Consider the following 27356-nt stretch of genomic DNA (forward strand, 5'->3'; position numbering starts at 1 on the left):
CACCCCGCTGTGCCCCTCTGAGGCTCCCATCCTGTGGTCCGAGTGAGATCTGAAAGCAGAGTTCTCAGCATCTCTCTGATCAGGAGCTGGGCAGTCTGTACCTGGGGACCATGGGACCGGGGGGTGGGGGGTGGGGGGAATGAGCCTTTCTTCCCCCACCTCCTCGCCTGCCCCGCAGCTCTGAGCCCTCCTGCCCAGCGCTGCCCTCTGGCTGGCATCCCCTTCAGAGCACAGTCGTCCGTATGTCTTCTATGTTCCAGGAGGAACTGCAGGTGAGCTGAACCTGACCCCCATGCCCCAGAGGTTGGGGCAGCTCAAGGGCTACCCCTTAGCTTAGCAGGGGCACCCTCTGGGGGACTCTTGGGGAACAGGACTGAATTATTGTCTTCACGGGCCTGGGCCAGGCTCCCCAACACATTCATCCTGGTGTACCCCCACTGGAACGCTCCTCAGTGGGTGACACCCCCCCGAGGACACTAGGGAAATGCCAAGTGCACAGAAGCCAGGGCCCTTAGAAGCTCCTGGAAGGCTCATCATGGCCATCAGCTTGCCTTGCTCTGTGGTCCCTTTTTCCTGAAAACACTATCCTGGAGAAGCCTTACTCTAAGCAGGTTTCTCCACCTCTCCTTTCCTGGTGTGGGCTAGGACCTTGGCTTTGGGGGAGTTGGACCCCAGAGGGCCACTTCTGGTGATCTGACCAAGACTATGGGGTACATTAGGAATTGCTCTGTGGCTTGTCCTGGTCAACCTGCCTGTGGCCTCTGTGGGGCTCTGCCAGCTCAGGACCCTGGAGGACCTTGCCTGGGGCCCTACTAGGGGGTCTATGTGGGGAGGGGGTGCGCCCGTCCCGTCATCCCCTGGCGGCCCCCACCTTGCTCCTTGAGCCGGATGATCTCCGTGTCGGAGCCGAAGCTGTTCCAGGCGGTGCAGTTGTAGATGGTCTGGAAGTCGGCCCGCACGATGTTGCTGATGGTCAGTGTGGAGATGACCCCCTCTTCGGTGCTGACCGTCTCCACTGTGTAGCGCCCCGATGTCCCTGACTCCAGCACATTCTCCTTCCAGGACCAGGCCTGTCCGAGGTGCTCAGAGTGAGGAGGAGACCCTCGCACCCGCCCTCTGCCAGCGCCGCCCTGCCACCTCCCTGCTCTGGGGCAGACGCTGTCAGGCTCGTGTCCATGCTCACGGCCACAGAGGGCTCCACACACACGTCACAACACACACGCATTACAACACACACATACTCCACGCCACACACGCGCATACCCATGCACACACACGCGAAGGCGGGGCCGCCTCAGAGGGCACTTCCACGGATGGGGGTCTCTGGCTCTTTCCTGGGACACCTTCCAGGCAGACAGGGAACCCGGTGACAGTGATGGGAGCCTCTGCCTCGGCTGCCCTGGCAGGTGTGGGTAGAAGACCAGCCCTAGAGTGACTGGGCCTGGTTTGGCCGCTTTGTTCCTTCGCACAAACGTATGATCCCAGAGCTGTGTTTGTGACCATCTTAACCTGTTTTAGTTTACAAGGCTTAATTCTTGTCAGAGCCATTTTGCGCTGCTCAGCATGTAAGCACCGGCCCACGGGCCCTGGCTCGCAGCGTTGGGGTGAATGTGGCCATCTCTGCAGGCAAGTGCTCAGAGATGGTAGGTGAGGAGACTGTGTTTCCTCAGGCTTGGCACTGGTGACATGCAGGACTGGAACGTTCCTGGTTGGGGGGCTGTCCCGTGCATTGCAGGAATTTCAACAGCATCCCTGGTCAACACCTGCTTGATGCAGGTGGCACCCCTCCAAATTGTGACCAACAGAAATGTCTCCTGACGTTGCCAAATGTCCCCGGTGGGAGGGGGAGGGCAAGGTTGTCCCACTGAGAGCCATGGGCCAAGAGTTAGATGTTTATGAAGAGAAAGATCATGCAAACACGCTCAAGAGTGAACGGGTTATTCTGATGGGCATGGGTTACAGTTATAACTGAAAAAAAAAATTAAAGGGCAGAGGGAAGGGGGTGCTTATAGGTATTAGAACTATGTATGATTTCCTGTAAATTGTGTGTGAATTTTTCACATATTGAATGAGCCGAATGCCTGAGAAAGTGTGGGATGCCCTAGCCATATTGGAGTTTACAGGATGACCCCTTGAGCAGCGTCTCAGTCCCTGGTATGCACACACCCCTGTTGCTCAGTGCACAACCCCTACATCCTCCCCGATGGAGCTGCCCTGGGGCAGATGTTCATCAGGACTATGCCAGGCATTGGGGGCCACTAAAAATAGTATCTGAATTCCACTAATGCTAGAAAATGCTCCCCTTTGTCTGTTTTCATGCCTGGGCTCCCACTGGTTTCAGATAGACGTGGGTGAAGACGCTGGCTTTTACAACATCTGGCCGGGCCCAAGTGTGAATTCTTCAGGTTGCCTTAGCGATCCTGCGGGGACAGGGATGAGTTTTGCAGAAGGGACGGAAAATGGAACAGTACTTTTTTGGGGGGGAGGGGAGAACTCAGTAAGTTCATGGGACAGGGCTCTCCATTGAGCATTAGGACTGTGGAGGACTTGGGGGCTGGGGGACAAAGAAAGGAGGTTGCCGACTAGAAACCACACACTGTCTAGGATTTTGCCAAAGATGAGCCTTAAACTCAGGAAAGGGAAGCAATCATTTAGCATTCCCTTCTGCTACCCTCACTCGTCCCTCTGCTCCTAGGACGCAAAACTTGGAAGCATTACTGTTACTACTGTTGGGGCCCAGCTGGAGCTCAGAGCAGAGTTAAAGACACCTGCAGACTGGCCCCGGGAGCCCGCTGTCTCCATGATGCCTTTACCAGACAGCCCAGGCAGGTGAAAAATGTTCCCCGTGGAGGACGGGAAACTCAGAGGCCTTGATGGTTGTAGGTGGTAGGCTGAAATGAGCCGCTGGGCTGCCGGCTGAGTTGGCAGGGCCCCAGCCCTCCCCTCCGGGCCCCAGAGCACTCACTATTCGGTCGGGTGGTGGTGTGCTCCGGATAAAACACTTGATCTGGCCCTTCTCCCCGTGCAGGGCATGCTGGGTCTGGGTGCTGGAGATGATGGGGGGTCCTGTTGGGGAAATAGCGTCACGTCAGGCAAACAGGGAAAGGCAGGTGCCTGGCTGGACCCTTCTTGGGCGGGGTTCAGAAGTTGACCCATGAATCCTCTCGTTCAGCACACATTTCCTGGAGGCCTGGATGTGTAAGGTGAAGTGCAAGGCAGGGGACTCACAGAGAAATGAAGCATTCAGTTGTAAACCTCTCAAGGGTTGAGGAGCGAACACTTCTAAGTCAGAATGCCCAGAAGACATAAATAAGCATCATAAAAAGGCAGTGAGTGCTCATACGGAGCGGTACACATGACGTACAAACCAACTTCAGAGGAGAGAGAACCATCCTGCCCGGCAGGTGGGGAAAGCTTTATGAAGGAGTTGGGAAACCTAAGAAGGTAGGAAGGGATGCTAAGTAATGTTGCTTAGTCTCTCTAACTAATGCCGCCCTGCCTTAGCCGGCTGCTCCGCTCGAACCATTCTCCGCCGTGTCCAGGAGAGGGCGCGCTTGCCTAACAAACCAGGTGTCCTCAGCCGGGGGGAGGGGGGGGGCGGCAAAGCAAGGGGGAAAGAGCAAGAAATGCCCACGTTCCTCTACCAAGGGGGTTGGGTGGGATCACCCTGGTTAGGGGGAATGCGCGGGGCATGTTCACAAGCTTCATCTCACGTCTGTCTTAGGAGATCCCGTAGTTCATGGCCTGGCCTGCCACTGAGACGGCCCAGGTGAGACCACGGGTCCAACGCTGATCAGGACATGATCCCATCCAGACTGTGTGTGTGTATGAGAGAAAGAGAGAGAAAATGTTTATGGTTGTGTCCAGGAGTCCCTGTCTTACCTACCTCATCCCACAGCCGAGACAGTGCCCCTGCAGTCTCAGAGAGCGCCTCCTGTCCAGTTCTGCCTTTTATCCCACCTAAGTCTTCCCCAAGCAGGGCCCACCTGGCCCGGAAAGTGGGAGGGACAAGGGGCGAAGTCCGCTGTTTGCTCAGCTAACCTCCTGGCGGGGGCTGGGGCGGCTGGAGCCAGGGGTGTAGGAGATGGAGAACTTCCTGCCTCCTTCCCAATCCCTCAGGGAAAAGGCTGGGTCTTAGGTGGCAGAAAACGGAGGAGAAAGAGCTCAAACAAGGGATCTGGAGGACAAGCAAAATTACTGGGAACAAAACAAAAACCGCTGCAAACATAATTGCTGTTTATTAGCCACCTTAATTAAAACAGATTTGCATTTCTATGAGTAGCTCTCAGCCAAGGGAGGGGGCGAAGTTCTGGAAGACACTCAGGTGACTGCTGCGGAGTTTAGGACGCTTAACAGCCTGGAGCTGGGTGCGGCAGACTTGGGGGTGGGGTGAGGGGGTGGGGGTGGGGGAACGGGGGGGGGGGACCCTTCTGGGAGGGGCTTCCACCCCGGGGTGGCTCCGAGCCTGGGCTGAGCCGAGTGTCTCTCTTACATATTTGTGTTCCAAGAAGCCTTTGGCCAAAAGGCAGGAGGGTTTGATATTTGAGGAACTTGGATGGCACTTGGCTTTGCTGCCGACTGAAAGTGATGATACCATAAAACGTTTTCCCCTTCACTTCTCAGGAACTAGGAATTCTCTGGGGGCGGGGGGCGGGGGGGGCACGGTGGTTCTCGGGCATTCTAAAAGCCATCAGGCAAATGCATAAGTATTTAAGGGCTTCTTAGAAGAAAAAAGAAATCAGAGTACAGGTGGGGATGGGCAGTCAAAGTGGTGGGAGGGTGTTTATCTCCCCCTCCCTGCAGATCCCTGGTTTGAGTCAAACCAGGTAAGACCCAAGCCAGTTTACTCCCCAGAAGGCAATGCAGCAGTCGCCCACCAGCTGTGGTGTGCTGTGAGAAGAATCCCATCTCACTTTGGATACTCTCATAATGTCTGCTCCCTACAGCCCAGCCGAGGCCCTTTTCCAAAGGGCTTCGCCATCCCTTTACCTGTTCTCTAGCTCTTTCCTCTCCCACGTTGGCTCTTCCCTCCCCGACCCGGGGCCACTTAATTCATCCCCCTGCATCAGGGCGAGATGACCCTGATTCAGCAGAAACAAATGAACAGCTTCCTTGCTTCACTCCGATCTCTTGGGTGTTTCTCTTCCTGGCAATCTAGGGGACCCTGTGCTGGAAAGATTGGAGGCGGTGAGGGGATATAAACACAATCCCTGGGGGGGGGGGCGTTCAGATCAAACCGTGCGTAGCTGCCAGAGCCAGGCTGGGGTGTCCCTTCCAAGTAATGTACTCCCTGAGGTATGCGTGCACAACCTCCTCAAGAAACCACTTTGAATCCCTGCTGGGAAATGCTGGAACATCTAAAGTGACAATGAAATGTCAGTTCCTCCTTTGTCCATTTTGTTTTCCCCCCAGAAATGGGGATGTTCCTTTAAAAGCTTCAGACCCCTCCAGGGTCCCCAGCCCGCTGGTCTGGTCCTGGGGCCAGCAGTTGGGAGCTGGGCAGAGTCATGGGTCAGCACCCAGAGCGGGCGTCGGGGGAGGCCACAGCTTTCACGGGTCCCGGTGCCTGAGCCCCGTGTCAGACACCGGAGCAGCAGGAAAAGGCTGCAGCCTGCGTTGCCATGGATATACGGAGGCGCGATTGGATGCTGTTATTTTTAGCCCTGCAGTGCCAATTTATTGGTGGCATCCTGGGGACACGGGGGAAGCAGGAAGACTCCTGAGTCAGGGTTCTGCCCAGGACAGGTGGCCTGTGAGTGCCCCCGGGCTCTGAGTAGATTCCCCCTTCCTCTGGGGTTGCCAGGACTCTGGGGGAGAAGGAGAGGGAAAGAAAGCAGAGAGAGCAGTGAGGGGTGGGGGATGCTGGCTCATGGGGCGTCTGGAGGGGGATGGCTGAGGAAGAACCAAGCTGGTTTTAGTTTTCTAGCAAAGGGGGAGAATGAGCGAGGCTGCCTGTGGACAGCTTGGGCGGAGATGAAGCCAGGAGGGCTGATTTCTAGAACATGGCTTAGCCCCTCCCTAGCACCTTGATCTGGGGCCAGGACCCAGGGGTCCTGCAAAGGTCGGTCTGGGGCTCGGGTCCCGCTGCAGCTCAGAGCTTCCAGGCTTTGACCTGAGGCAGACTCTGTGGGACCAGGGGGCTCACAAAGGGAATCCAAAAACCCAGTGGAGGGAGGAAGTTTGGAAACAGTGCAAGGGCTTGGCATTAGCTTTTCTCGCTCTTTCCAACCTGCAGCTTTGGTTGCCCACCCCAGCGGGAGCCCATACCATGGATGCGACGCCAGATTTCCATCAAGGTGCTGCAGCCTTCCCGGGTCGGACCCAGCTTCTCTGGGACCTTCTACAGGGCATCATCCAGGCTGGTCTGACACTCTGTCCCCTAAATGTGTCATGTAGCAGTCGTCTGTGTTCTAGGGCTGTCAGAAAACCCTCTCCTGCTGTAATGGTTTTATGGTGTGTGATAAGAATCTGCCCTCAGGAGGACCCCCTGAATGCTTGGTCTTGTGGAAATTGTGACAGGTCTCTCTGAGCAGCGGTCACGCAATGGGAAGGGGCCAACTCGGACTTGCAGAGATGCTCCCTTAAATTTCCCCCAAGGCCTAGGTCAAGGTCAGAGGGTAGATGCATTATCTGAGTCGGCTGTGGAGTGATCCTCAGACGCCTTCCTCTTGGCCAGGATAAAATTAATCAGCTACCACTTTTAAGCACTTCCAAGCACCAAAGAAGGAGGAAGGGGACCCAACTAGCCAGGTCCTTCCTCACCTCAGGGCTGGGCTTTGACATGGACTCAAAGAGGTGGGCAGAAGTGCTATGGATCCAGAACCAGCGACAGTCCCTCTGAGGCAGTGCCTGGGACCAAGATGCCTTGGGCCCCTCTCTGCTCCCTCTCACCCCACTTAGCATGAGTCGGGGGGTCTTACCATTGACCGTCAGGGTCACCTCTCGCTCCCCAGCCCCAACCCGGGGCACCACGGCTCGGCACACATACTTCCCAGCATCCTCCTGGCGGACGGTTTTGAGGGTCAGGGTCTTTTCATTGCTCAGCACCTGGGAGAATTGTGGAGGGTCAGACACAGAAAGCAGAGCCGGGCTCTGTCGCCCAGAGCCCGAAGGGCTGCAAGGCGGGCCTGCTGTAAGTGACCCAGTCTTCAGCATGGCAAGAAGGTGCGGGGGTGGGGTGGGAGGCTGTGTGTCCTGTGAGCTGGCCAGGGGAGAGTCACAGCCACACACCAGCTTGAAGCCCTAAGGGCCAGGAACAAGGGGAGAGGGGAGGGTACGCCCCTGTCTGGGGCCCGAAGGCTTGATGTCTCGCAGAGAGGGCTGCCCACCAACCTGAACCATGCTGCCCCCAGCGATCTTGTTTGCGGGTGCCTGGACCTGTTTTTTCAGAGTCATTTTCAGTATCCTTTTGGGATAGAGTTTGGAGGTGATCCAAGGACTTTGGCCTTAGCTGGCTCTGAGTTCGAATCCTGGCTTGGGCTGTGATGACCTACGTGGCCTGGAGCAGTTACTTATCTGCTCTGATGTTCTTTCTTTATTTCTAGGACAAGGCAATCCTGCTCACAGGACAGAGCAGTGTCTGGCCCATAGCAGGCCACACAGAGACCAGTTTCTGTCCACCTCTCCCTTGACTTTCCTCCCAAAGCTCTCGCTGGTCCTCCTGAGGGGAGGGGTGTCTGATAACCTTATATACCCTAAAAAACACATTTATCTTAAAATAAGAACACAGGAAGACTGTGAAACCTAGCTCAAAAGCTAAAGGATAACTAACTATTTGGGCAAAGTGGAAAAGGCTTTCTAGAGACTTTTTACTCCCCGCACATCTGTGACTACCTGCTTTTCCTCTAAGTTTTATGGTAGGGTGAAACCGTAATGGTTGGGTATGTTTAGTACTCAGGGGGTACCTGTGAGTATCTGGGGTTCCCTCTCTTCTTTCTGGGCTCCTTCTCCCTTCAGCTTACACTGGAGGTTAGTGCCTCCAGTCAAAGAGTGAGGGCGGCCGAGGCAGTTCCGGTGGTCCAAGGCCCGTGGGGTCTGAGCTGAGGACTTACCACGCCCGAGCCCCGCTTCATCCAGACGATGGTCAGGGAGGGGTTGCCTGTCCAGGCACAGCTGAAGACGGCATCGGAGCCCAGATCCACGAGCAGGGATTGGGGCTCTGTGGTCATCCTGGGCCCAACTGTGAAGGGAGGAAGGGGGAGACAGAGCTCTTGGTGGGCTGGGAGCTCTGGGAGAGGGGTCTGAGAGAGAGAGTCCGGGAAGTAAGGAAGAGAGACCCCCAGTTTCCCAGCTTGGCCTTCCGCAGGTCCACCTGCTGGCAGCAAGAGCCCTAGGAAAGAGTGCTCTGGCCCCATTTCTGCTGGGATTTGCCCCCATCTCCCGTCCTTTGTCCTGCTTCCAGGAAGCTCCCACCCCAGCCCTCAGGCAGAAGGGACTCCCTCCTGCTCCAGAAATCCTGGGTGGTGGCAGCTTTCTGTGTCTGCCTTTAGGTCCTTGTCTACCTCCTCCGAGCTTCAGCTTGGGGATCTGGATTCCAGTTACCCTGTGCGTCCGGAGCCCAGCTCCTGGAGCCCGTCCAGGGTCCTCCCACGGGTTCTGAGACAAGGCCTGGAGGACACCATGCCTCTCCCCGTGTTCTCTACACCCTTGGAGTCCGCAGGTCATGCTCCGTTCTAGCCCTTTCCAGCCTTTTTCCAACCCCCATGAAGTAGCTGGGCCTGCCCCCAGGCCCCTGCTAAGTGTGGGCGAGTGTTAGCGGAAGCTTCTCTCCGCCTACCCTCTGCACACCACCTGGAACCAGAGCCTCCTGGGGACCAAACCTTGGTTCCCAGAGTGGTGCAGTGGTGGAACTGCAGGCGCGGTGTTGGGACGGCGTGCAGACCACTGCTTGGCTGCTTTCCAGGAGCCGAAGACTGTGAAAACCAGGGTCCAGAGACCCGGATTAGTCCCTTGGACAGGGAATAAGGGCAAGGTGGTGATCACTGATTCTGTTGAGGCCCCTGGGGATAAGGGGAGGGGTCAGATATAAGAAAGTTTGTAGAAGTACTTTTCAAACTGTAAATCCAGTAGAGGAGCTCATGCTTATCGCCGTGAAAACATCCAACCCCTGGGTCAATGCTGGGCTGGCTCCCCTGGGCTCCCCACCAGGCCCCAGAAGGGAGGCGTACCCGGGTCCCCAACGGGAGGCGGCGGGGTCTGCTGTCGGCAAGGGGTTCTCTGGAGCCTGACTTGGTTCCCCTTCTGCCACTTACTTGCCGAGTGACCTTGGGCCTCCGTCCCTGCATCTGAGGAATGGGAATAATAACACCTGCCTCCTGGGTTACTATGAGGGTCGAGGGTGGAGGGAAGCCGGAAACAACCCACCAAGAAGCTTTGCTTAAAGTGGGCAGCACTGTGAGCTTGTGTCCCAGCAGAGACACCCCAGGGGGGCGGCTCCCCTGGGGATGCCCCGCCCCGCCCCCGCGGCTGCACTCACAGTAGACATCCACGGTGCGGCTGATGTTGGTGCTGCCCAGGGCGTTGGTCACCTCGCAGGAGACAGGCTCTGAGAAGTACGTGTAGTCCACGGCGGTCCGATATACTTCTCCAGATGCTTCCTTAATGATCTGGCCCCGCTTGGCCCACCTGCAACACAGGCCCGGGAGCCGCTGTGAACCTCCGATGGCAAGGGTGTTCCTCCCACCCGGGGAGTGGGGGTGTCTCTCCAGGAGCTGGAAAGTGGGACCTGGCATGGGGGTGGCACAGGGCTAACCGCCCCCCCGCACCCCCTCGTGCCCCCCCACCCCTGCCAGGGGCGGGGAGAGGGCGGGCAGGAATCTCTGCAGAGGGGCAACTTCTGGGGCTGGGGAAGAGTCGGTGTTGGAGGTGGTGGGCTTTGGTCTGCGGGTGACAAGCAGGTTATTTTGGAGATGGGGAAGTGGACTAATCAGTAGCTTGACCCATCTGACTGGCTAGGACAGGAATAAGCCACTGTCAGTCCCTGTCCACTGGGATCCTTGCTGAAAAAGAAGGAGGTCAGGACTAGCGGCATGAGCGCATCACACAGACGGACTTGACGGACTTGATTTCCAGACAAGGTGGACAGCTGTGCGACGGGTGTTAGCCAGGGGTTCCGAGGGCCCCTCCTCCAGCTCTCGAAGCTCTCCTGTCCTGACTCCTGTCCCCAGGGTGGGTCCCTTCCCAGTGCCCCCTCTTCCCTCCCAGGGATGGCTCTGGCCACGTGTGAAGCTGGGGCCTTTCCCTACAGATCCCCCGGGGAGAGAGTTCATAGCTTCCCCTGGCTTAACCCCGTTGTGGACAACACTTGCTTTTGAAATCACGGAACTTCCAACCGGGCTCCTCCTCTTCAAGCCTATTTTGGGGTGTTCATCTTATTATTACCCCATGACCACAAATCCCTGTAACTACAGCTTCTCTGCGGCCCCGGCCTTCAGCTCCCCTTTCTCTCTGTCCTGGATCCAGAGCTCGTGCCTCAGAGGACCGTCTCCTGCCTTCCTTCCCAGCCCGCCCCGAGAGATGGCCGTGTCTTGGCATCACGTGGAGTGCCCAGGCTGGCGTCGTGTGGTTACGATCGTGAGTTAATATCACATAATTATTAAGAACATGATTAATAATAACAATTATAGTTTAACAACAGAGCAAACCAGAGCTCCCTGAGAGCTTAAGGAGCTTCCCAACAAACCATTATGAGTTATTCATGAATCATTTCAATTTCTAACTTTAATTTAATGACCAGACTTAACAGTCAGGCACAACCCCTGCCTGAGGCAGAGAATTCAGTCCCAGACATGGTTGGGGACCTGCGTCCAAACTCTGCTCCCTCCGCCCCGCTGAATGAAGCATGGGGGCAGGCAGTGGGAGGCTGAGGGGGGCTGCAGAAGGCAGGGTGAGTGCCTCCTGCTCTCCTGGGCCTGCCCCTGGCTCGGGGAAGGGAGGTTAGGGCCCAGGAGAGCTGGTTCTGATGGGCTGTCCTCATCTGTCATTGGAGGAGTTCTTGGAGAAGATGGAGCCCTTCATGGTGAAAGTCACTGGGCGGTATGAGTTTCACCCCTTCAGCCCTGAGGAGCTCAGAACTGCTGGAGCTCCCACAGGACTGGAGCCCAGCCGGACAGTTGGGGGACAAGCAGGGCTGTGCTGTTCCAGCCTGGGCCCCTGTGCAGCGGCTACCCTTAGCCCCCCAGGGCCTGTCCCTTCCTTAGAGGCCAAACAGGAGAAATTCCAAGGCTCTCCTCTCCCAGGGTCACAAGCAGGAGCCGCTTGCGGGGGCTGGGCCCTCTAGTAACCCAAACCAAAGTTTTTTGGGGGCATCCCGAGTCCCCAAAGTACTGAATCCCTGAATCCTGCTCAGTCTCTCTTTTTCCTCCCTTTCTTTATGTTCCTCTCCCACACCAATAAAACCCTTTATAGGGATCCCTTCCAGAAGCTCAAACCACCTCTTCCAGCAGCTGGCCACAGGGTCCAGGGTGACCCAAGAACAAGACCAGGTCTCTCAGTCCTTCCCTCTCCTCCCTCTCCTTTGGCTTATCTTCCACCTCCTCCTCCTTCCTGTTGGACCCTCCCCCCTCCCCCGCCCCCACCTCCACTCTTGCTCCCACCCCACCACCCCCAGCCTCTCTGAAAAGGAGTCAGATTAAGCTTTTCCCAATCAATGTCTAATTTGGCCGGAGCAAACGTAAGAGGATTAATTATTTATATCACAGAATCAGGAGGCCTGGCTGTCACAGCTGACAGGCTATCCTTACCTAGTCCTGAGTTTCACACTGGGCGGTGGTCCCTGCCCTGGGACCCACAGGGGGACATGGGGGGTTCCGAAGAGCCTCAGAGGACAGTCCCAAGAAGCAGGTGGGGAGACGCATTTCCTGGTGTGCCAGGACCCGGTCTGCCCGCCTCTGGCTCCTGGGTCTGGGGCGCAGCTGAAGTGAGAGCTGAGTCCGTCGCCCCTGCTCCCACACCCACCCATGTCCCCTTCCCAGGTGCTGGGATGGAGGAGGCATAGCTCTGATTTCTGAGATCACAGCCTCGGAGCAGCACGGGAAGAAGCAATCAGGATGAACGTGCAAGAAAAGAAACACAGATCCCTGCAATCTTGTCAAAGTCAGTTGGGAAAAATCAATGTACTTATGTGAGGAGATTTGTTTAAGGCTTTTCTTCTCGGAGGCCAACACGGCGTCCAGAACCACCATCTGCCTGCGGGCTGAGCCCTCCCTCGAGGAGCTGGGCCGGTATAGGTAGGCACGGGGGGCCCTCCTCTCTCTCCGCTCTCCCAAATTTTCCTAGTGGCCAGAAGGCCTTCTCCAAAAAGTCTCTGGGGTCCTGAAGGGAATGTGGTCCACACTGATCTGTTTTCAGGCCCTTTTCTAATCAGAGGGCCGTGAGGGCAGGTGACACGCCCCAAGAGTGAGCCTGTGCGGGAACACCTGCCCCTTCAGACACCTCTGTGATTGGCGGCCCCTCTGTAACCAGGGGCTGACCCGGGATCCTGGAGGCCTAGGGTAGGGTGAAGGCAGAGGGAAACCTGCAAGCTCTATGCTTGTTTATTTGTTAAATTTTTAGTTTTTTAATTATTTTTTCAAAGATTTTATTTATTTATTTGACAGAGAGAGAGATCACAAGTAGGCAAAGAGTCAGGCAGAGAGAGAGGGGGAAGCAGACTCTCTGCTGAGCAGGGAGCCCGATGCTGGGCTCGATCCGAGGACCCTGGGATCATGACCTGAGTCGAAGGCAGAGGCTTTAACCCACTGAGCCACCCAGGTGCCCCTATTAACTTTTTAGTTAAAAAAAACAAACAACAACAACAACACAAAACCCCACTTTGAAATGACAGAAACATGGCAAGAATAGGCCAATTAATTGTCACATTCCCCTACATTCATTAGTTCTTAAATGTAATGTCACATTTCTTTCTTTCTTTCTTTCTTTTTTTTTAAGATTCCGTTTTATTTATTTGAGAGAAAGAGAGAGCTAGGGAGTGAGCATGAGTCAGTTGGAACGGGAGAGGGAAAGGGAGAGGAAGCAGCAGACTCCCCCACGCTGAGTAGGGATCCTGATGTGGGGCTCTATCCCAGGACTCCAGGATAAAGACCTGAGCCACCCAGGTGCCCCTACTGTCACATTTGTTTATGATGATCCCTCCAGAAGGAGATATGAACTTCATCATTTATCACTGGTGCTCTGCTTTTAGAGGGGGGTGACTCTAAGAGGCAGGCGGGCAGCCTGGCTGCTGGGGTGTTGGCTCACACTGTCCTGGTCATAAGGCAGTGGAGGGGTGGGGGACAGTGCTGGGTCCCCGATCATGGCCCTGCCCGCTGCCCATAACTGGGTCCTCAGGTAACCCGGAGCCTGGCAGTGAAGAGCCATGGAAGTTGTACGTTCTGGTCTCTGGGGTCCCACAGGCATTCCTGGGAGAGCTGCGAGGGCACCTGTGGGAGTCCGGGGCTGCCCAGGGAAATGGGCATTTGAGGTCTGTGGGCACGTGAGACCTAGCGTTTAGGGACTGTAAGTAGACTGCACGAGCGACAGCAGAGAGGGGCCGACCCTGTCACCGCAGGTGCCCTGAGAAAGCCCTAAGAAAGGGCCTCTCTCAGGCTGTCTGTTCTGCATCTTCAGTCACTTCCAGACAGATGCCAGATCCCAGCCAAACCACCCCGCCCCCCAGCCCCACAGGGCCCCAGGGCCATGTTTCTGCAACGCACTTTGCCCGGCCTTGGGCCCAGAGAATGGTCACACGGGACATGACAGATGGCTTTTCACCCTATTTTAAAATGTCCTCAAGGAGAAAGACTCCATGCCTTTCCTGGGTTTTGGTTCCAGGGTCCTGGTGTCGTTCAATTATCTGCACTGCGGGGAGCTCCTCCTTGCGTCCAACCCGAATCTCTCTGGCTGTCTCTTTGGCCCATTTCCTCTCACTGAGCCCTCTGGGCTGCGCTGCCTCTTGTTGTCCCTGTCCTCCACTCCCACTGGCCAGTTGATGATCTAGTCTGGGGCCATTAGCATCCCTGGCACCGGCCACTGCAGCTTAATAACCCATCTCGATGGCGGAGATGACGCTCTGGGCTCCACCATCAAGTCTGGGCTGGCGGGGAAGGACAGCTCCGAGTTAGGGCCATGGCGAGTTCCCCAGGGCATCTAAAAGAGGTGAGTGTCCTTGTCTGCCTTTGAGCATCTCCGAGGGCACTGCGTCTTTTGAAATCCCATCCTGCAGGAGTGCCCAGGCAGGGAGGTGCCCCGGGGAGCCAGCATGCATTATTAGGTTTCCGCGGCCCGTCCCATGCTCTGCCCCATGCTCTGCCCCATGCTGCGGGCCCTAAGTTGCTAAATTGCAGTTCTTGCCTTCAAGGAGCTCCATCAACAGGGAAAGACAAGCGTGTAAAACACCGTGGTGCTTTTATCAGTGTTGTGAGCAGGGATGCATGGGGGCCACAGATGGACATGATCCGAGGTGCCTGCTGGACAGGGCCCTCTGTCTCCGAAATCTTACCCTGCACAGGTGAGCAGTTTGGTGGGCCCATTGCACAGATCTAGGTTCTGATCTTACTGCATCTCCTGGTTGTTTTACCTTTATTCCTCATCTGGAGCCTCTCTGCCTTTTTTCAGAAAGAAAGATAGTAGAGCTCTCCAAACAGAAGGGGTTATGCCCACTGCTTCCGGTGGAGGGGTGTTTGCATGTACATGAAGGAGAGGGAACTTCTACCTGGCCAGGGATGGATGGATGGGTGTTTGGGGAAGGGAGAAGGATCCTGGGCTCTAAGGGAGAAGGATCCTGGGCTCTCCCAGTGACCCAGCCCGTGCGCTGCACACTCAAGGCCACGAATGACAGCCTGTGTGATGGGCACAGGTGTGGAGGGGTCCAGGGGCCAGGCGGTGCCCTGTAAGAATCAGCAGGATTCTTACCTGTACTGGGTGACAGCCGGGTTGGCCTTTGCGGAGCAGTGGAACGTGACAACGTTGTCCTCCAGCACTGGCTGTGGTTCCACCGACAGGTTGACGAGCGGGGGGTCTGCAGAGAGAAGAGATTCCTTTGCAAACTGGGGTGCTGTGCCCATGGTTTTGGGGCAAGGAGATCCTCTGGGTGACAGGGAAGGTAAAGGCCAGAGATTCTACCAGGAGGGGCCCTGAGAGCAGCCACTATCCTGGTCATCCCCCCCAAAGTTGGGGGTCTCAGCCGGGGGCTCCCCTACTCCCTGCTTCAGCTGCCCTGGTGGGGGGTCAGGGATCCCCATGTGGATTCAAGGCCTAGTGTTTAAATGAACAACCAGACAGGAGGCGTGGCTTCCTGGGTCCCCAGACACACGCTGCCCATCTTCCAGCCTTTAGAGAGAACAAAACACTTCAGACAAGAGAGGGGGCAGAAGAGGGTGCAGGGGGCACAAGGGGAAGCATGGACACTAAGCCCCATTTAAATACACTTTTTTTTGGTCTTTGAAATGTCTGTTTCATATCTGTTTGTGTAAAGGTTCTGGTGCGTCTGTTAACTTGAAAGTGGCATTTACACCCTTTCATCAGCCTGAGCATCTCTGCTGGGCCCTGACTGGTGTCACCCAGCCCTCAGCCCCCAAGGCTGGGCAAGTCTTTCTCCTGCAACATGATGAGAAGGCAGGCTCTGAAGTGCAAAACGGTGGGAGGTGGAGGAGACAGGAAGAGAGGCAAGGGGGAGGGAAAGGAGAGGGAGAGAGGAGACAGGAGGGAGAGCTGTGGGGAAGGAGTGGGAACTGCAAACAGACAGAGAGACAGAAGGGAGGGAGGCAGGCAGACGACACCTTTACAGAGAGAGACAGGGAGAGAGACATGGACAGAGACAGAGAGAGATTGGGAAATGCAGAGGAATAAGAAAAAGAGAGAAGCAGAGAGCAGGGAGCTGGAGAGAGACACACAGAGAGATGGACATACGCACAGAAACAGAGAATCAGACGGCGATTTCACACTGAAAGCAAAAAGACTGGAGGAGACCAAGCAGACAGAGACAGAACGTGAGACGGGGCGCTGGGGAGAGAGACCACCCAGTATCGAGGACTGGAGAACCAAGGCAGGAGAGAGATGCAGAGAGGTAGGAAGAGGGAAACGAGACCAGCGCCTGATCTTCATACTCATTACGGTGTATAGGGCCGGCGGGTGTACAAGCCTGAGCTGAGTAAGGAGGCAGCATGGTCCCTGCCACTCAGGCAGGGTCCCAGGCCACATCTTCGGCAGCTCTCACCCGAGATCACGGCAAACTGAGGGAGGGTAGTGGACTTCTTAGGGGTTCCATCTAGCCCATTTTCAGCAGCAGAAGAAGCCAGTTTCTCAGAGACCACGGAGAAACATGTTGACCCCTCTTGGGCACCTGCGAAGGGCCCCACAAGGGGAGCAGGACTCCAGCTGCTCCAGCCTGAGCGTCTGTTTGAAACCACAGGTGGGCTTCCGAGACCCTAGAGTCTTACGCACAGGCCTCCGACTATGAACGGAGGCCAGCCCACCCTGGAGTTGGGATCCGGATCCCTGGACCACTCAGGCCCTCTTTGTCCTGCTGGTGCTCAAGCCGGGTCTTGCTTCCTTGCACAGTGCCCGGGTCCAGCGGCGGGGGCCAGGGAGGTGGCCCACAAGGTTGCACCTGTATCCGCAGGGAACTTGAAAGACATGGGGGGGAGAACTCTGGTTCCTGAGCAGGGTGGCGGACTCTTCTGGGGACCCCAATCTCCCTGCATGAGATCCGGATGCAGACCACGGTCCTGGGAGCTCCTGTTACAGCAGCCGTGGAGAATTTCATGGAGAATTACAAGGGAGGTGACAGGGATTTCAATGATCTCTATCTTTGTTTTTAAAGCGTAATTCAAGGAGGGAGGCAGATGGCAAGGACCAGCCATGAGAGCTTTCTTCCCACCCCGTGGAGAGCTAAGACCCCCAGAACCTTGTAGCTTCTCCCTAGCTGCTGCCCATTGGCTGGCCCCCATCCCCCCAACCCCAAGCTGAGGGCCCCCAGCTTCCAGGGCGGGTACCATCAACGGTCCCTGCTCTCTTTCTCTGCAGGGTGAGCTGCCTCAACTGGGCATCCGAGGGCCCCCTCCGGCTCCGATGGCCCCAACCCTAGAGATGTGGAGACCCACGGAGGAGTGTGCATCTCGCTGCATGTTGGAGAAACTTGTCCTAAGGCAGAGGAATTTGGTGATGGCCATCTAGAGCCAAATGCATGGCTGGCTCACGGCCTCGCATTGTGAAATTCAGTACTGAGAGGCAGAACAGAGTCCCTCAGTGCAACTGTTGTTGGAGGAAGTCATGGCACAAGTTGGACAGTACGTAGAATCTACCTGGCACAGAACTTGGGGGGGGTAGCCCCAGGAGGACCCTCCCCACCTGGGTGTCTTTTATAGAGGGAGGAGTCTTGGGGAGCAGGGTGATGGAGTATACACCTGTTAGGGTCCCTTCCTGCCACCCGCCATTCTGACTTTATCCCGTGCATGCCCTTCTCCGGCAGCTTCTTTACCTGGGCTAAATCCTTAGTACCCCAGCTTTCTTGAAGGGCCCCAAGAGAATGGGTCCCCAGGAGACTGGTGCACCTGCCAGTCTCATCTGCACCTCTCCCCCGAACCCTGAGGTCCCTGTGTCCCTCTGTCCACCCCTCTGCTCTGGATGCGCCGGATATGAATTTTCAGGAGCCTGCCAGGCTCCAGAGGTATAAATAGTTTATGTCATATCCAACTATTAGACACGATTTTAATCCCACTTGTGATGTCGGCTGCATCGCTTGCAGGAGGGCGGCTTTGATGTCGCCGGTGGAACTGAGATCATATTGAACAGATGTTAGAGCTGAGAGTCTGTTAGCGTTTCCATCAGCAACCTGCGTGTGCGTGTGTGTGCGCGCGTGTGTGTTCTGGGAAGCAGTACAGCGCGGGGGGGCGGGAAAGGGAGAAACTCCATGACTCAGTGATTTTATGGCACGTTCATTTGCGACTTGGCAGCTGGATGCAGCGTCCAGATGTAGTGGGACTTTGGGGTGTTCAGCTTTCTCTCCCATTACTCAATCTGGGGGCTTTGTCTTCCGTTGGGTAACATATAAAGACCAAGGGAAACAAACAACAAATGTGCTTTTGCTGAGTTTGGATGCTTCTTGGTTGACTGAGAAAATAAGCAGGTTTGCAAAGGCAGCTCTGATCCGGCCCGTGGTGTCCACAGTAAACAGCGGGACGCTTACTGAATGAACAAGTGGGTAAATGGAGGAGGAAGGAGGCAGAGGGAAGGTGGTAGAGCGAGCGTGTGCTTTTGCTAGGCAGGCAGAAGGGAACACCTTCAGGAGAGGCGGCAAGGGGCGGGAGACCTCTCCCCCGTTCAGGCTGAGAGGGGAGCTGTGCATGGGAGGGACAACGGACAGGTGCAGCGAGCTGAGCCTGAGCCGGGCACAAACGCTGGAAGCATCCCCGAACGATTTCATTGAATCCTCACAGCCATTGTATGACGGCCGTTGTCATTTGCACAGATGGGAGAACTGAGGCACGGTGGTTACCGTGAGGCCAGCATCATTCAGTAAGTGGCAGAGCCGGAATTTCAAGCAGGAGGAATGCTGTGACCTTGACCATTTCCCTGTCCAGCCTCCGATGGGGCTGACCTAGGGATCGGGGCCCCGGAGCTGCAGCCTCTCTGGGATTTCATGTCCGATGCCTCCTGCTTTGTGTGGCAGAGGCGTCCTTGGAAAGAGAGCCAGCCAGGACGTGGAGACTGGGCCAGGCTGGTGTTCTCCTCTGATGGAGACTGTCAGCCGTGTGCCCTGGTGAATGGATCATCCCCCTAGAGCGCATTAGGGGGGTGCCTTTGAAAAGCTGGTGGGGTGTGGTTAGGATGGTGGCATTCTTGGTGACAGGAGGGCTTCTCCCAGCCTGGAGGGGAGCTTGGCTGCTGCTGGGTCACCCCCCCACCCCACCCCGCCGGGGCCCAGGCTGCTGGCATGGGGAGCTGCCAGCTGGCTCCTTTTGTGTGGGATTCCATAGCTGGTGTGGGCCTCCTGACCAGATTGGGGATCTGTGGGGGGTCCAACCGGCAGCCTGGCAGTGGGAGGCTTGGATGTCTCATGTCCCCCATCCTTATTCCTCCCCGACTGGGCTCGTGTCTGGAGAGAGCTCGGATCGCGGTCAGTCTAAGGGCAAGAGGAAACTGGGGACATCGTGTAGTCCAAGGACAAGGAACTGGCATTCCTGGAGTAAAGTGTGTGACAAACTTCGGCCCTCACTGCCCATGGGTTGGGGAGCCTTTTGGGATGCTGGACCACTCGATCCCCAGAGCATCTTGCTTCCTGTCCAGAGCTGGGCCCACAGCTGGTGCTTGGAAGAAGTAGGCGGGTGTGGACAGCCAGGGAGGGAGGCTGTCAGAGTGAGCGTCTCCCTCCCATCACTCTGGTCCCAGGTCTGGCAAGGGCCCCACTGTTCTTGGCTCTCAGTAAATGAGGAACAGAAAAAGAAGCCTCCAGCTGGTGGGTGTGATCAAGTGGGGGTTACTAGCCCGTGAAGATGGTAAAGAAAAGATAAATCTTCTCCAAGGACTCGGCGGCTGGGTCTGGGTGTGTGGAGCAAGCCCGTCTCAGGGTTATAATGGTTTCTGTTGCCTTCTGGAATCTAGGCAGCAGCTGCCGGGGTTCTAGAGAGACTGGGGACGGCCACTCACTGGCTCCCAAGATGGGCCCTGGGAACACCAGGACGCAGCCCCGGAGCCCCACAGAGCCACGCGGAGCACAGAACCCAGAAGCCTCATGTGAGCGGGGCTGGTAGGTGGGGGATTTTTGATGTAGAATGAATAAAGTAGTAAGGAGGAAATGAATGCCAACCTTCAGGTCCAGCCTGCTGCCACATCAGCCCCTAGCACACAGTGACATCGTGCATTGTGGGAAGGGCATTTAAGGCAAGAAAAGTCCACTTCTGAGAGCTGGTACTCAGACCCAAGCTAGTCCGGTGCTGGGAGTAAGGTTGTGGGACCACCTTTCTGAGCACTTGTTGTTGTTCTCTGGGGCCGACAGGCACTTGAGGGAGACTGTAGGAAAGCACTGGGAATCTGTTTAGGTGGCTTTTGGAATAGGGGGCTGGTGGGGATTGAATGCCTGGTGACTATTGACATTGACTATGAGAACCGACACCTGCTGAGGACCTGCTGTGTGCAGTGTAGAAGAGGGGTTGCGGTGTGGGCTGCGGAAAGCCGAGCTCTCTACATCTGACGGTCTGTGGCTTTGGGCAGACTGACTGACCTTGGGGTGCCTGCTTCCCACAGAGGGACCACCGGCAACCTACTCCAGTGGTTGTTGTAAAGATGAAATGGTCCCTGGAAAGTGCAGGTTGACTGAAAGACTACTCTGCTTCTTCTCTCCTTGAACCCTTCCGTAAGAGGGGCCCCCATGTACCTACCCTCTGTAGGGCATGGGCTGCTGTGGGGGGAGCCCTGAGCTCCCTGCTGCCCCCAGGCCCTCTGACCTGGCTTTCTCGCCAAGGGAGCGTGTGGGCTCCCCGTGGTAAAGCAGAGCTAGGGGCCTGCTTTATATTTATTGATGTGGAAAGTTCTACCTGAAACAGTTTGGAAATGTGGCCTGAACAAGTCATCGGCCAAAGATTCTCATCTGATGTCGTGACTTCGTGTGACAATAAGGACAAGCCCTCGGGGCGCCCACAAACGCAACCTGGGCCAGTCTGGGGAGCTGTCGGACCCATTTCCTGTCTTCAGACACCTTGCAGGCTGTGGTGCTGGCTCTGGTGAGCTGCTTGTCCAGGCCTGGCTCTTCCCCCCAACCTGTGTTCCAGGCAGGGAGTGCTGGAGGTGGGCAGTGGTGGGGGGCGGTGTGCTGCCCCGGGCCTGGCCCCCTGCGTGGGCTGAGTCAGTACTCACGCTGGATGTCTATGGTGACCGAAGTCTCCTTCCCTCCCGGGATGGCTTTGTTGGTGGCTCGGCACACGATGCTCTGCCCATTCTCCACGTCGCCCGGGGAGATGAAGAGGGTACTCACGATGCTCTCGCGCTTGCCATCTCGCAGCAGGGTCTGAGAGAGCAGGGAGAGAAGCCCCCAGGTCACTCGGCAGGAGTGGCCTGGGCAGGTAGGGGAAGACATGACCCAGCCTCAGTGGAGAAGAAGAAGCCCTCGGCCCCAGACAGCCAAGGGTGCAAGTGTCCCCAGATAGCTGGGGGGTTCCTGGCGGCTCCCTGGCCTGGCCGCGCCCTGGGCTGCAGAGGGACAAAGGAACTATTCCACCATGTGGGAAAAGCCTGGACTTGTACACTCCAAAGGAAATCCGGCTGCAGGTGTCCTCTGGTGTCTGGGGGGGCCTCTGGGTCTGCAGGCAGCACGTGCAGCCGGTAGTGGGGGAGGTGCTGTCCCCCTCCTCCCAGGCAGTGATGTCACTGGTACGAAGGGCTGCAACTTGGGGCATGGGGGTAAGGGCAGGGCTGGGCCGGGGATGCATGTAGAATCAAGGCACACTGACCATTTCATTCCTTTATCTATAAACCCTTTCAACCTTTCTTTTTCTTCTTCTTCTTCTTCTTCTTCTTTTTTTTTTTTTTTTTAAAGATTTTATTTATTTATTTGACAGACAGAAACCACAAGTAGGCAGAGAGGCAGGCAGAGAGAGAGGAGGAAGCAGGCTCCCAGAGAGCCCGAGGCGGGGCTCGATCCCAGGACGCTGGGATCATGACCCGAGCCAAAGGCAGAGGCTTTAACCCACTGAGCCACCCAGGCGTCCCCCCTTTCAACTTTTCAAATCATTTCACTTCCTGACCTCGTTAGATCCCCGACCAATTGGAGGCAGGACAGATGCCATTGCTGGCCTGGTGACAGTGGAGAAAATAGACAAGACCAGGAGGGATGCAGAGCTTTACCAAACTTACACTGCAAGTTGGGGGTGAGATAAGTAGGAGGGTCCTGTAATGGGCTGAAGAGTGCCCCCCCCCAATTAATTTCTTGGAGCGTCACAATGTCATCTGATTTGGAAATAGGGTCTTCGGAGTATTGTGTAATTAGTTAAGGATCTCCAGATCATCCTGGATGGGGTGCGGGAGGGCAAATCCAATGACTGGTGTACTTTGAAGGAGAGGAGAGGACATAGAAAGGAACGAGGAAGAAGGTCATGGGAAGACAGGCAGAGACGGGAGTGATGTGGCCACAAGCCAAGGGACTCCAGGAGTCAGGAGGAGGGGAGATGACAAGGGAGGACTCTCCCTGGAGGGAGCACAGCCTGCCGACACCCCGATTTCAGACTCTCTGGCCTCTAGGAGGCGGGACAATACATTTCGGTTGTTCTAGGCACTGGTTGCAGGACATGGTGAGGGCGGCTCTAGGAAACAAAGGCAAATCTGAAAGCTTTGGGTTCCCGCCTTCCATTTCCAGTGGGGGCCGTGAGGCCGTGCTGTGCTCCTTTCCAGCTACTTCCCTGGTGGCTTGGGGACCCAGCAAGGTAGGTGCTGGGGAGCTGTGTCGGGCAGCAGTCAGTACTCAGTCCAGTACTCAGAGACCTTTGATCCTGGGAAGCTACTGAGCTCCCTCCAGAGAAGGGTGGCGGACGGAAGAGGTCTCATTCTACTTGCTCGGAGCCAGAGGATAGATGAAGAGATTTTACTTCCTCAAAACCTCCCTTAAGATAGTACCAGTACTGTTCTCACCAGACCCTGAAAGGAAGGGAGCACTGGCTCTGTTTAATAGAAAAGAAAACTTAGTTCAAAGTGAGTCAGAAACTTGCCGGGCAGGGCTGGGATTTGAGGACGGTGACCCCCGAGGCTGTGACCCTCCCCCCACAGCTCCCTGCGAGCCAGACGGTGGTTAGTAAGATTTTCACTTAAAGGTGGGAACAGTGAGAGGGAGTCAGCAGACTTTTAAGTTCACCGAGCTACTTAGCAGTGCTAAGGAGACAGCTGGCCAAAATGGAGTCACTTGGGTTAAGGGTCCCCCATCAGCAAACCAAGACCTAATGCCTAGCTAGCCTCCTGCGGTTTCGGACCCCGGCGCCCCCTGGATGTGACATTTAACCAGCGAACCTGGAAACTCCTGGTCCGCAGGGGAGGTCATCCTTCGGTTCTACCTAAGGGGGACCCTGCCTGAAAGGAGGCATTCTTTGCCTATTATTTCCTTTTCTCCTCTCCATCTCTGCCTTTAAAAACCTTCCATTTTTGTGCACCTCCTTGGAACTCCTTTCTACTTGCTGGATGAGATGCAGCCTGATTCATGAATCATTTACTGAAGCCAATTAGATCTTCAAATTTAGTTAGTCAAATTTTTGTTACTTAACAGCAGCAGTATGTAAGCTCCTGGAACCTGCTCTCGGGGTCCTCAGCTCTGTGTGGTCCTTGTCAGCAAAGCTGGTGGCCTCCAGCACTCGGAGCACATGCCCTGAGCCTCTGTCTAGAACAAGTGCATCCTGCTTTAGATAAAGACATATTCTGAGATGCCAGAGAGATCCACGGAGCAAGGCAAGGGTCTGGACTATTTCTGTCGCACGTTCTAGAATCACCTGGGCCTGGGTGGGCTCCTGTGGCACATTCCTTCCCCAGGAAGTGGGGTGGCAGCGGGGGTCCTGGAGCGGGGCCATCAGTGGGCTGAGGATCTCCAGCTCAGCTTCAGGGCCAGGAGCTGAACTGGAGGCCAGCAGAACAGGGCTAGTGGATGGGGATGGGGGCCATGGGGCTGGCGTGTGGTTGAGCCTCAAGCCAAGCCCTATCTCAGTACTGGTTCACGTGTCTATAAATAGCCAAGCACTAATAAGAACAATTTCCTGGATGGAAATAAGACCTGGGGTAGGGTGGAGGGAGGGAGGAGGTGGGGAAGGCCTGTATGGCTCTTCCCCATCCCCCTTTCTTTACTTTTACACTGTGCTAACAAGAACATTTACATTAAGTTTGACTCTGCTGGGCACCTTTCCCATTGATCTGCTCCCGGCCTGGTGGGAGGGAGGCGGGCTGCCCGGGTGCTGGCGGGAGGGGTGCAGGGAGGCCCGGGCTCCTAATTAGGCCCTCTGACTGCTACCCTTCCTCCCCACACCCAGGGTGCTCCTGAGCCTCCGAATGATGATTAATGACATATTTACTGTGTCCAGGCATGTGCTTTTCTGGGAAATAAAAATTCTGGTTCAAGTTGTTTGTTCCACCTAATTAGAGAAAAGGGAGATGTGTTCATTAAGCAAGGGGAGAGCAAGGGGAAGGCAGGGCCTGAGCAGCTGGCTCCCCCTGGGAAGCGGAGCATCTCACCCTGGGCTTCGGCTCCCAGGGATCGGACACCAGTCTCACCCGCAGGTGTAAGGCTGCCCCTCCCCCACCTCGGATCTGGTGGCCTGTCTGCTCTGCGGCATCCTGCCCTTGGCCTCCGTCTGTCTTCTCAACCTACTTTCCCTTCCTTCAGCAGTCCCTCCTTATCCTTGCTCCTTTTCTTTCTGTTTTTTCTTTTCCTTCATTCCCCTCCCCTACCTCCCCTCCCTCACATACAAATGAAGGCTTTGCACTTTGGGTCCTCGAAGCCACAGGCCAGGCCCGGGGGAAGGAACATTCTATCATTTGTAGGTTCCTGTCCCAGCCCGCTTTCCAGCTTTCCACTTTCCCTCCTCTCCCAGCTCCTCCTGGTCCATCTTCCCTTCCCTGAACGGGGCTCCTGGGACACACCTCGAACCCCAGCCTCGCACCTCCTGCTCCAGAAACCTTCATTAGCATGCAAATCAGCTCGGGGAGGGTAAGTGGATTATTAATGGCAAGTTACTTTGTCTCTGAGGCCACCGCCTCCAAGGACCGAGGCAGCCCTTCCTCCAGCTTGGTGGGGAGGAATGTGGGGCCAAATGCTAGCCTCAGAGTCCCCCAGCCCAGTTCATGTGACCCAGATGGCAGCTCCTCAGGCTTTACCAGGGCCCAGCCCACCTGGATCTGGAGGTGCGGATCAGTGGCATGTGCCCGGGAGTGAGTGTGGGAGCAGCAGACTTCGTGGGTGGGCTTTCTACCCCTCCGCTAAAGGTGTGTGTGTGTCCATGGGCCCCCATCCATGAGCAGCTTCTGAGCTTTCGAGACTAATCCTGTGGCTGTGTGAGGCATCTCTAAACCCCGTGTGCCCCGTGCAGCTTCTTGTGTCCCCAGCCCCCAGGCATCATCCCCGAGGGCAGGCACTTGGCATTCAACAAGAGGTGGGGGTGGGAGGGTGGGGGGTGAGGGGCGTTGGGGGGCGGGCTGGGGCCACAGAGTGCATTCTGCGTGCACTGGTCCAGTGTGGGCAGCAGAAGCCGCTCGGCTCTTCCCAAGGCCTCCCGGGCCTCAGAGGGCAGTGGAGAGCCCAGAGGCTCCACGGAGAGGCGGGCAGCCTAGAGATGGCTGTGTGGGAAACACAGGTGACGGGGTGGAGCGGGGCATGCTGTGTGGAGGTTGGAGGGAACGAGGGGGTGTGGGTGAGTCGGGGTGGGTGCCCCAACCCTGGTGCTAATTCTGGGAAGCCAATTGATATGCAAACAGCCTGGAAAGCCCTGGAGTGAGGCCTGATTGCCTGGCAACAAGGCTTCCCTCTTCTCCCTCCTTCATTCACCTCCCCCACCTGCTGTGTCCTTTTTTAAAAAAAAATTTTTTTTTTTCATCTCTTTGCTTCCTCTTTTTATAGCTGTCTGGGGGATCCGTTAGGGGCTCTTGTCCTGTGGCTCCAATGAGGGCTGTAAGGAAAGGTGGAGAACCACAATGTAATTGGCTGCAGACCCTGTATCCCTGGGGCCCCAAGTCCTGTGCTCTGGGTGAGGATGGATACCCTTCACAAAGAAGGTCAAGAGGGTGGGGGCTGCCGTGCTGCGTGGAGACTCTGGGCCCCTAAGAGAAGCCGATGCGGGTGCTGCTGGGGTGACTGGTTGGAGGGAATACAGAGTGAGAGGGGTTCCTGGAGGGAGCTGGACCCCAGTGAAGGCCTTAAGAGGAATTGTTCCAGAGTTCCTCTTAGCACAGGGCCCTAGTGAGGCTCCATGTCCTGGTGGTGGGGGGGTGGAGGGCTCCTTGAGTAGGCAGCAGCCTGAAGCTGGAGGCCTGGAGAGCGAGGGGCTTAGTAGATATATACGTGACTGGCATGGGGCGGGGGGGGGGGGGGTTGTGGTGAGCAGGCGAGCAGGCAGTCCTAAGACTATGCAACTTTCCTACCTGCTCCCCCATCCCCCAAATCAGGGTCAGGGCCTCATCTGCCGCCCATCAGCTGTTGGGGAAGTAGGAGACAGAGCAGGAAGCTGGCTCGCCAGGAAGATTTCTCTCTGGGCTCAGGCCATTCTTTCTTCCCCCCTCTTCCTTAACCTGTCCTGTCTCTCCTGGTCTGTGTAGCTGCTGGCTTTCCAGATGAATGCCACGTGATTGCCATTCTGGTGTCTAGCCCGGGAAGGCAGCCTGAGGCTGGGCGTCCAGGAAGAGGGGACTTGGAGAGAGGCCTTGCTACCAGCTCCCAGGCTTCTGCAGCTAGACACCCGCCAGGAGTCCCAGGCACTCCCCCAGGCACTCCGGCCACCAAAGTGTTGGTGGCAGCATGTTCAAGGAGAGGTGCCACAGCCTGGGCTGGGGCAAGGGTCAGGGCGGGGGCAGAGGGTGGCTTCCTTTTTCTGATTCTCCTCCCAGGGCAAGGGGCCTGGCCATCCTCAGTGATGTTGTCCTCCGTCCTGCTGGCTCACCCTTCCCCTGCTGGCCACATGCTGGATGGCAGAAAGAAGGTTCCCTGAAACCAGGGTTAGTGGATGACTCCTGGGGAGGCAGATCTGGGATGGAGGTCTGAGAGGTAGGTCTAACACAACTGGCCGGTGCTCTGACTCTCCACCAGGTGCTTTCTGTACATCACTCACCTTAAGTTCATAGCAGCCCTGATGGGTGTCTGTGGCTAATAGCACCCTGTTTTGCAGCTTGGGAAACTGAGGCAGAGAGACTAAGTTACCATAATAGGTTATGGAGCCCTACAGTCATACGGACATTCCCATCTAGGAAAGGGGAGAGCAAGGTGCACCCTGGAGCCTGAGAGGATCAAGTGAGGGCCAGGCAGAGAGCCCGCCAGCAAGGCATTCTTCTTGTTCCAGCCTTCCAGCCATCCTTTGCGGCAGGCACTGTTCTTGCTCCCCACTATACAGATGCGAACACTGAGGCACTGCAAAGTTAGGTAGCTTTCTTGCTGACCATGGCAGAGCTGGAAGGGGGTGGAGCCTGGTTTCGAAGTGAGGCTGCCCAGCTCCGGGGACATGGGCTTAACCAGCACTGGGTGACAAATACTGAGGGCTTCTGACCTCAGGGCCAGCAGGGCTGCCCCAGGCAATGTGTTCTGGGGTCCCTGGGCACGGCTTGACAGTTTGCACATTTGAGTGATCTCTTAACATCCTCTCTCTGTTTCTCTCTGTTTCAGCAGCTCTCACCTCTGGGGCTGCTATGCCTTTGGGTCATCAGAAGTGCCT

At 56.4% G+C, this 27356-nt stretch overlaps 1 protein-coding gene and 1 long non-coding RNA gene across 6 annotated transcripts in view; one reads left to right on the forward strand and one right to left on the reverse strand.

Annotated features, from left to right (window-relative positions):
* KIRREL3 (kirre like nephrin family adhesion molecule 3) overlaps positions 1-27356 on the reverse strand; it is a 548210-nt gene that overhangs the window by 16995 nt on the left and 503859 nt on the right. For all 5 annotated transcript variants that reach the window (XM_059184492.1, XM_059184482.1, XM_059184500.1 and 2 more), the window contains exons 7-13: positions 20830-20980; positions 14890-14995; positions 9476-9624; positions 8052-8179; positions 6921-7047; positions 2966-3066; positions 872-1070 (exon numbers count right to left, since the gene is read on the reverse strand). In XM_059184492.1, the coding sequence (XP_059040475.1) occupies positions 872-1070; positions 2966-3066; positions 6921-7047; positions 8052-8179; positions 9476-9624; positions 14890-14995; positions 20830-20980 (961 nt within the window). The remainder of the gene's footprint in view (positions 1-871; positions 1071-2965; positions 3067-6920; positions 7048-8051; positions 8180-9475; positions 9625-14889; positions 14996-20829; positions 20981-27356) is intronic.
* Positions 13914-17850, forward strand: LOC131838456 (uncharacterized). Its single transcript, XR_009356603.1, has 3 exons — positions 13914-14133; positions 14336-14485; positions 17002-17850. It is a non-coding gene; the product is annotated as an uncharacterized LOC131838456 (long non-coding RNA).

The sequence above is a fragment of the Mustela lutreola genome, chromosome 1 (genome assembly GCF_030435805.1).
Source record: "Mustela lutreola isolate mMusLut2 chromosome 1, mMusLut2.pri, whole genome shotgun sequence".
Taxonomy (NCBI): Eukaryota; Metazoa; Chordata; class Mammalia; order Carnivora; family Mustelidae; genus Mustela; species Mustela lutreola.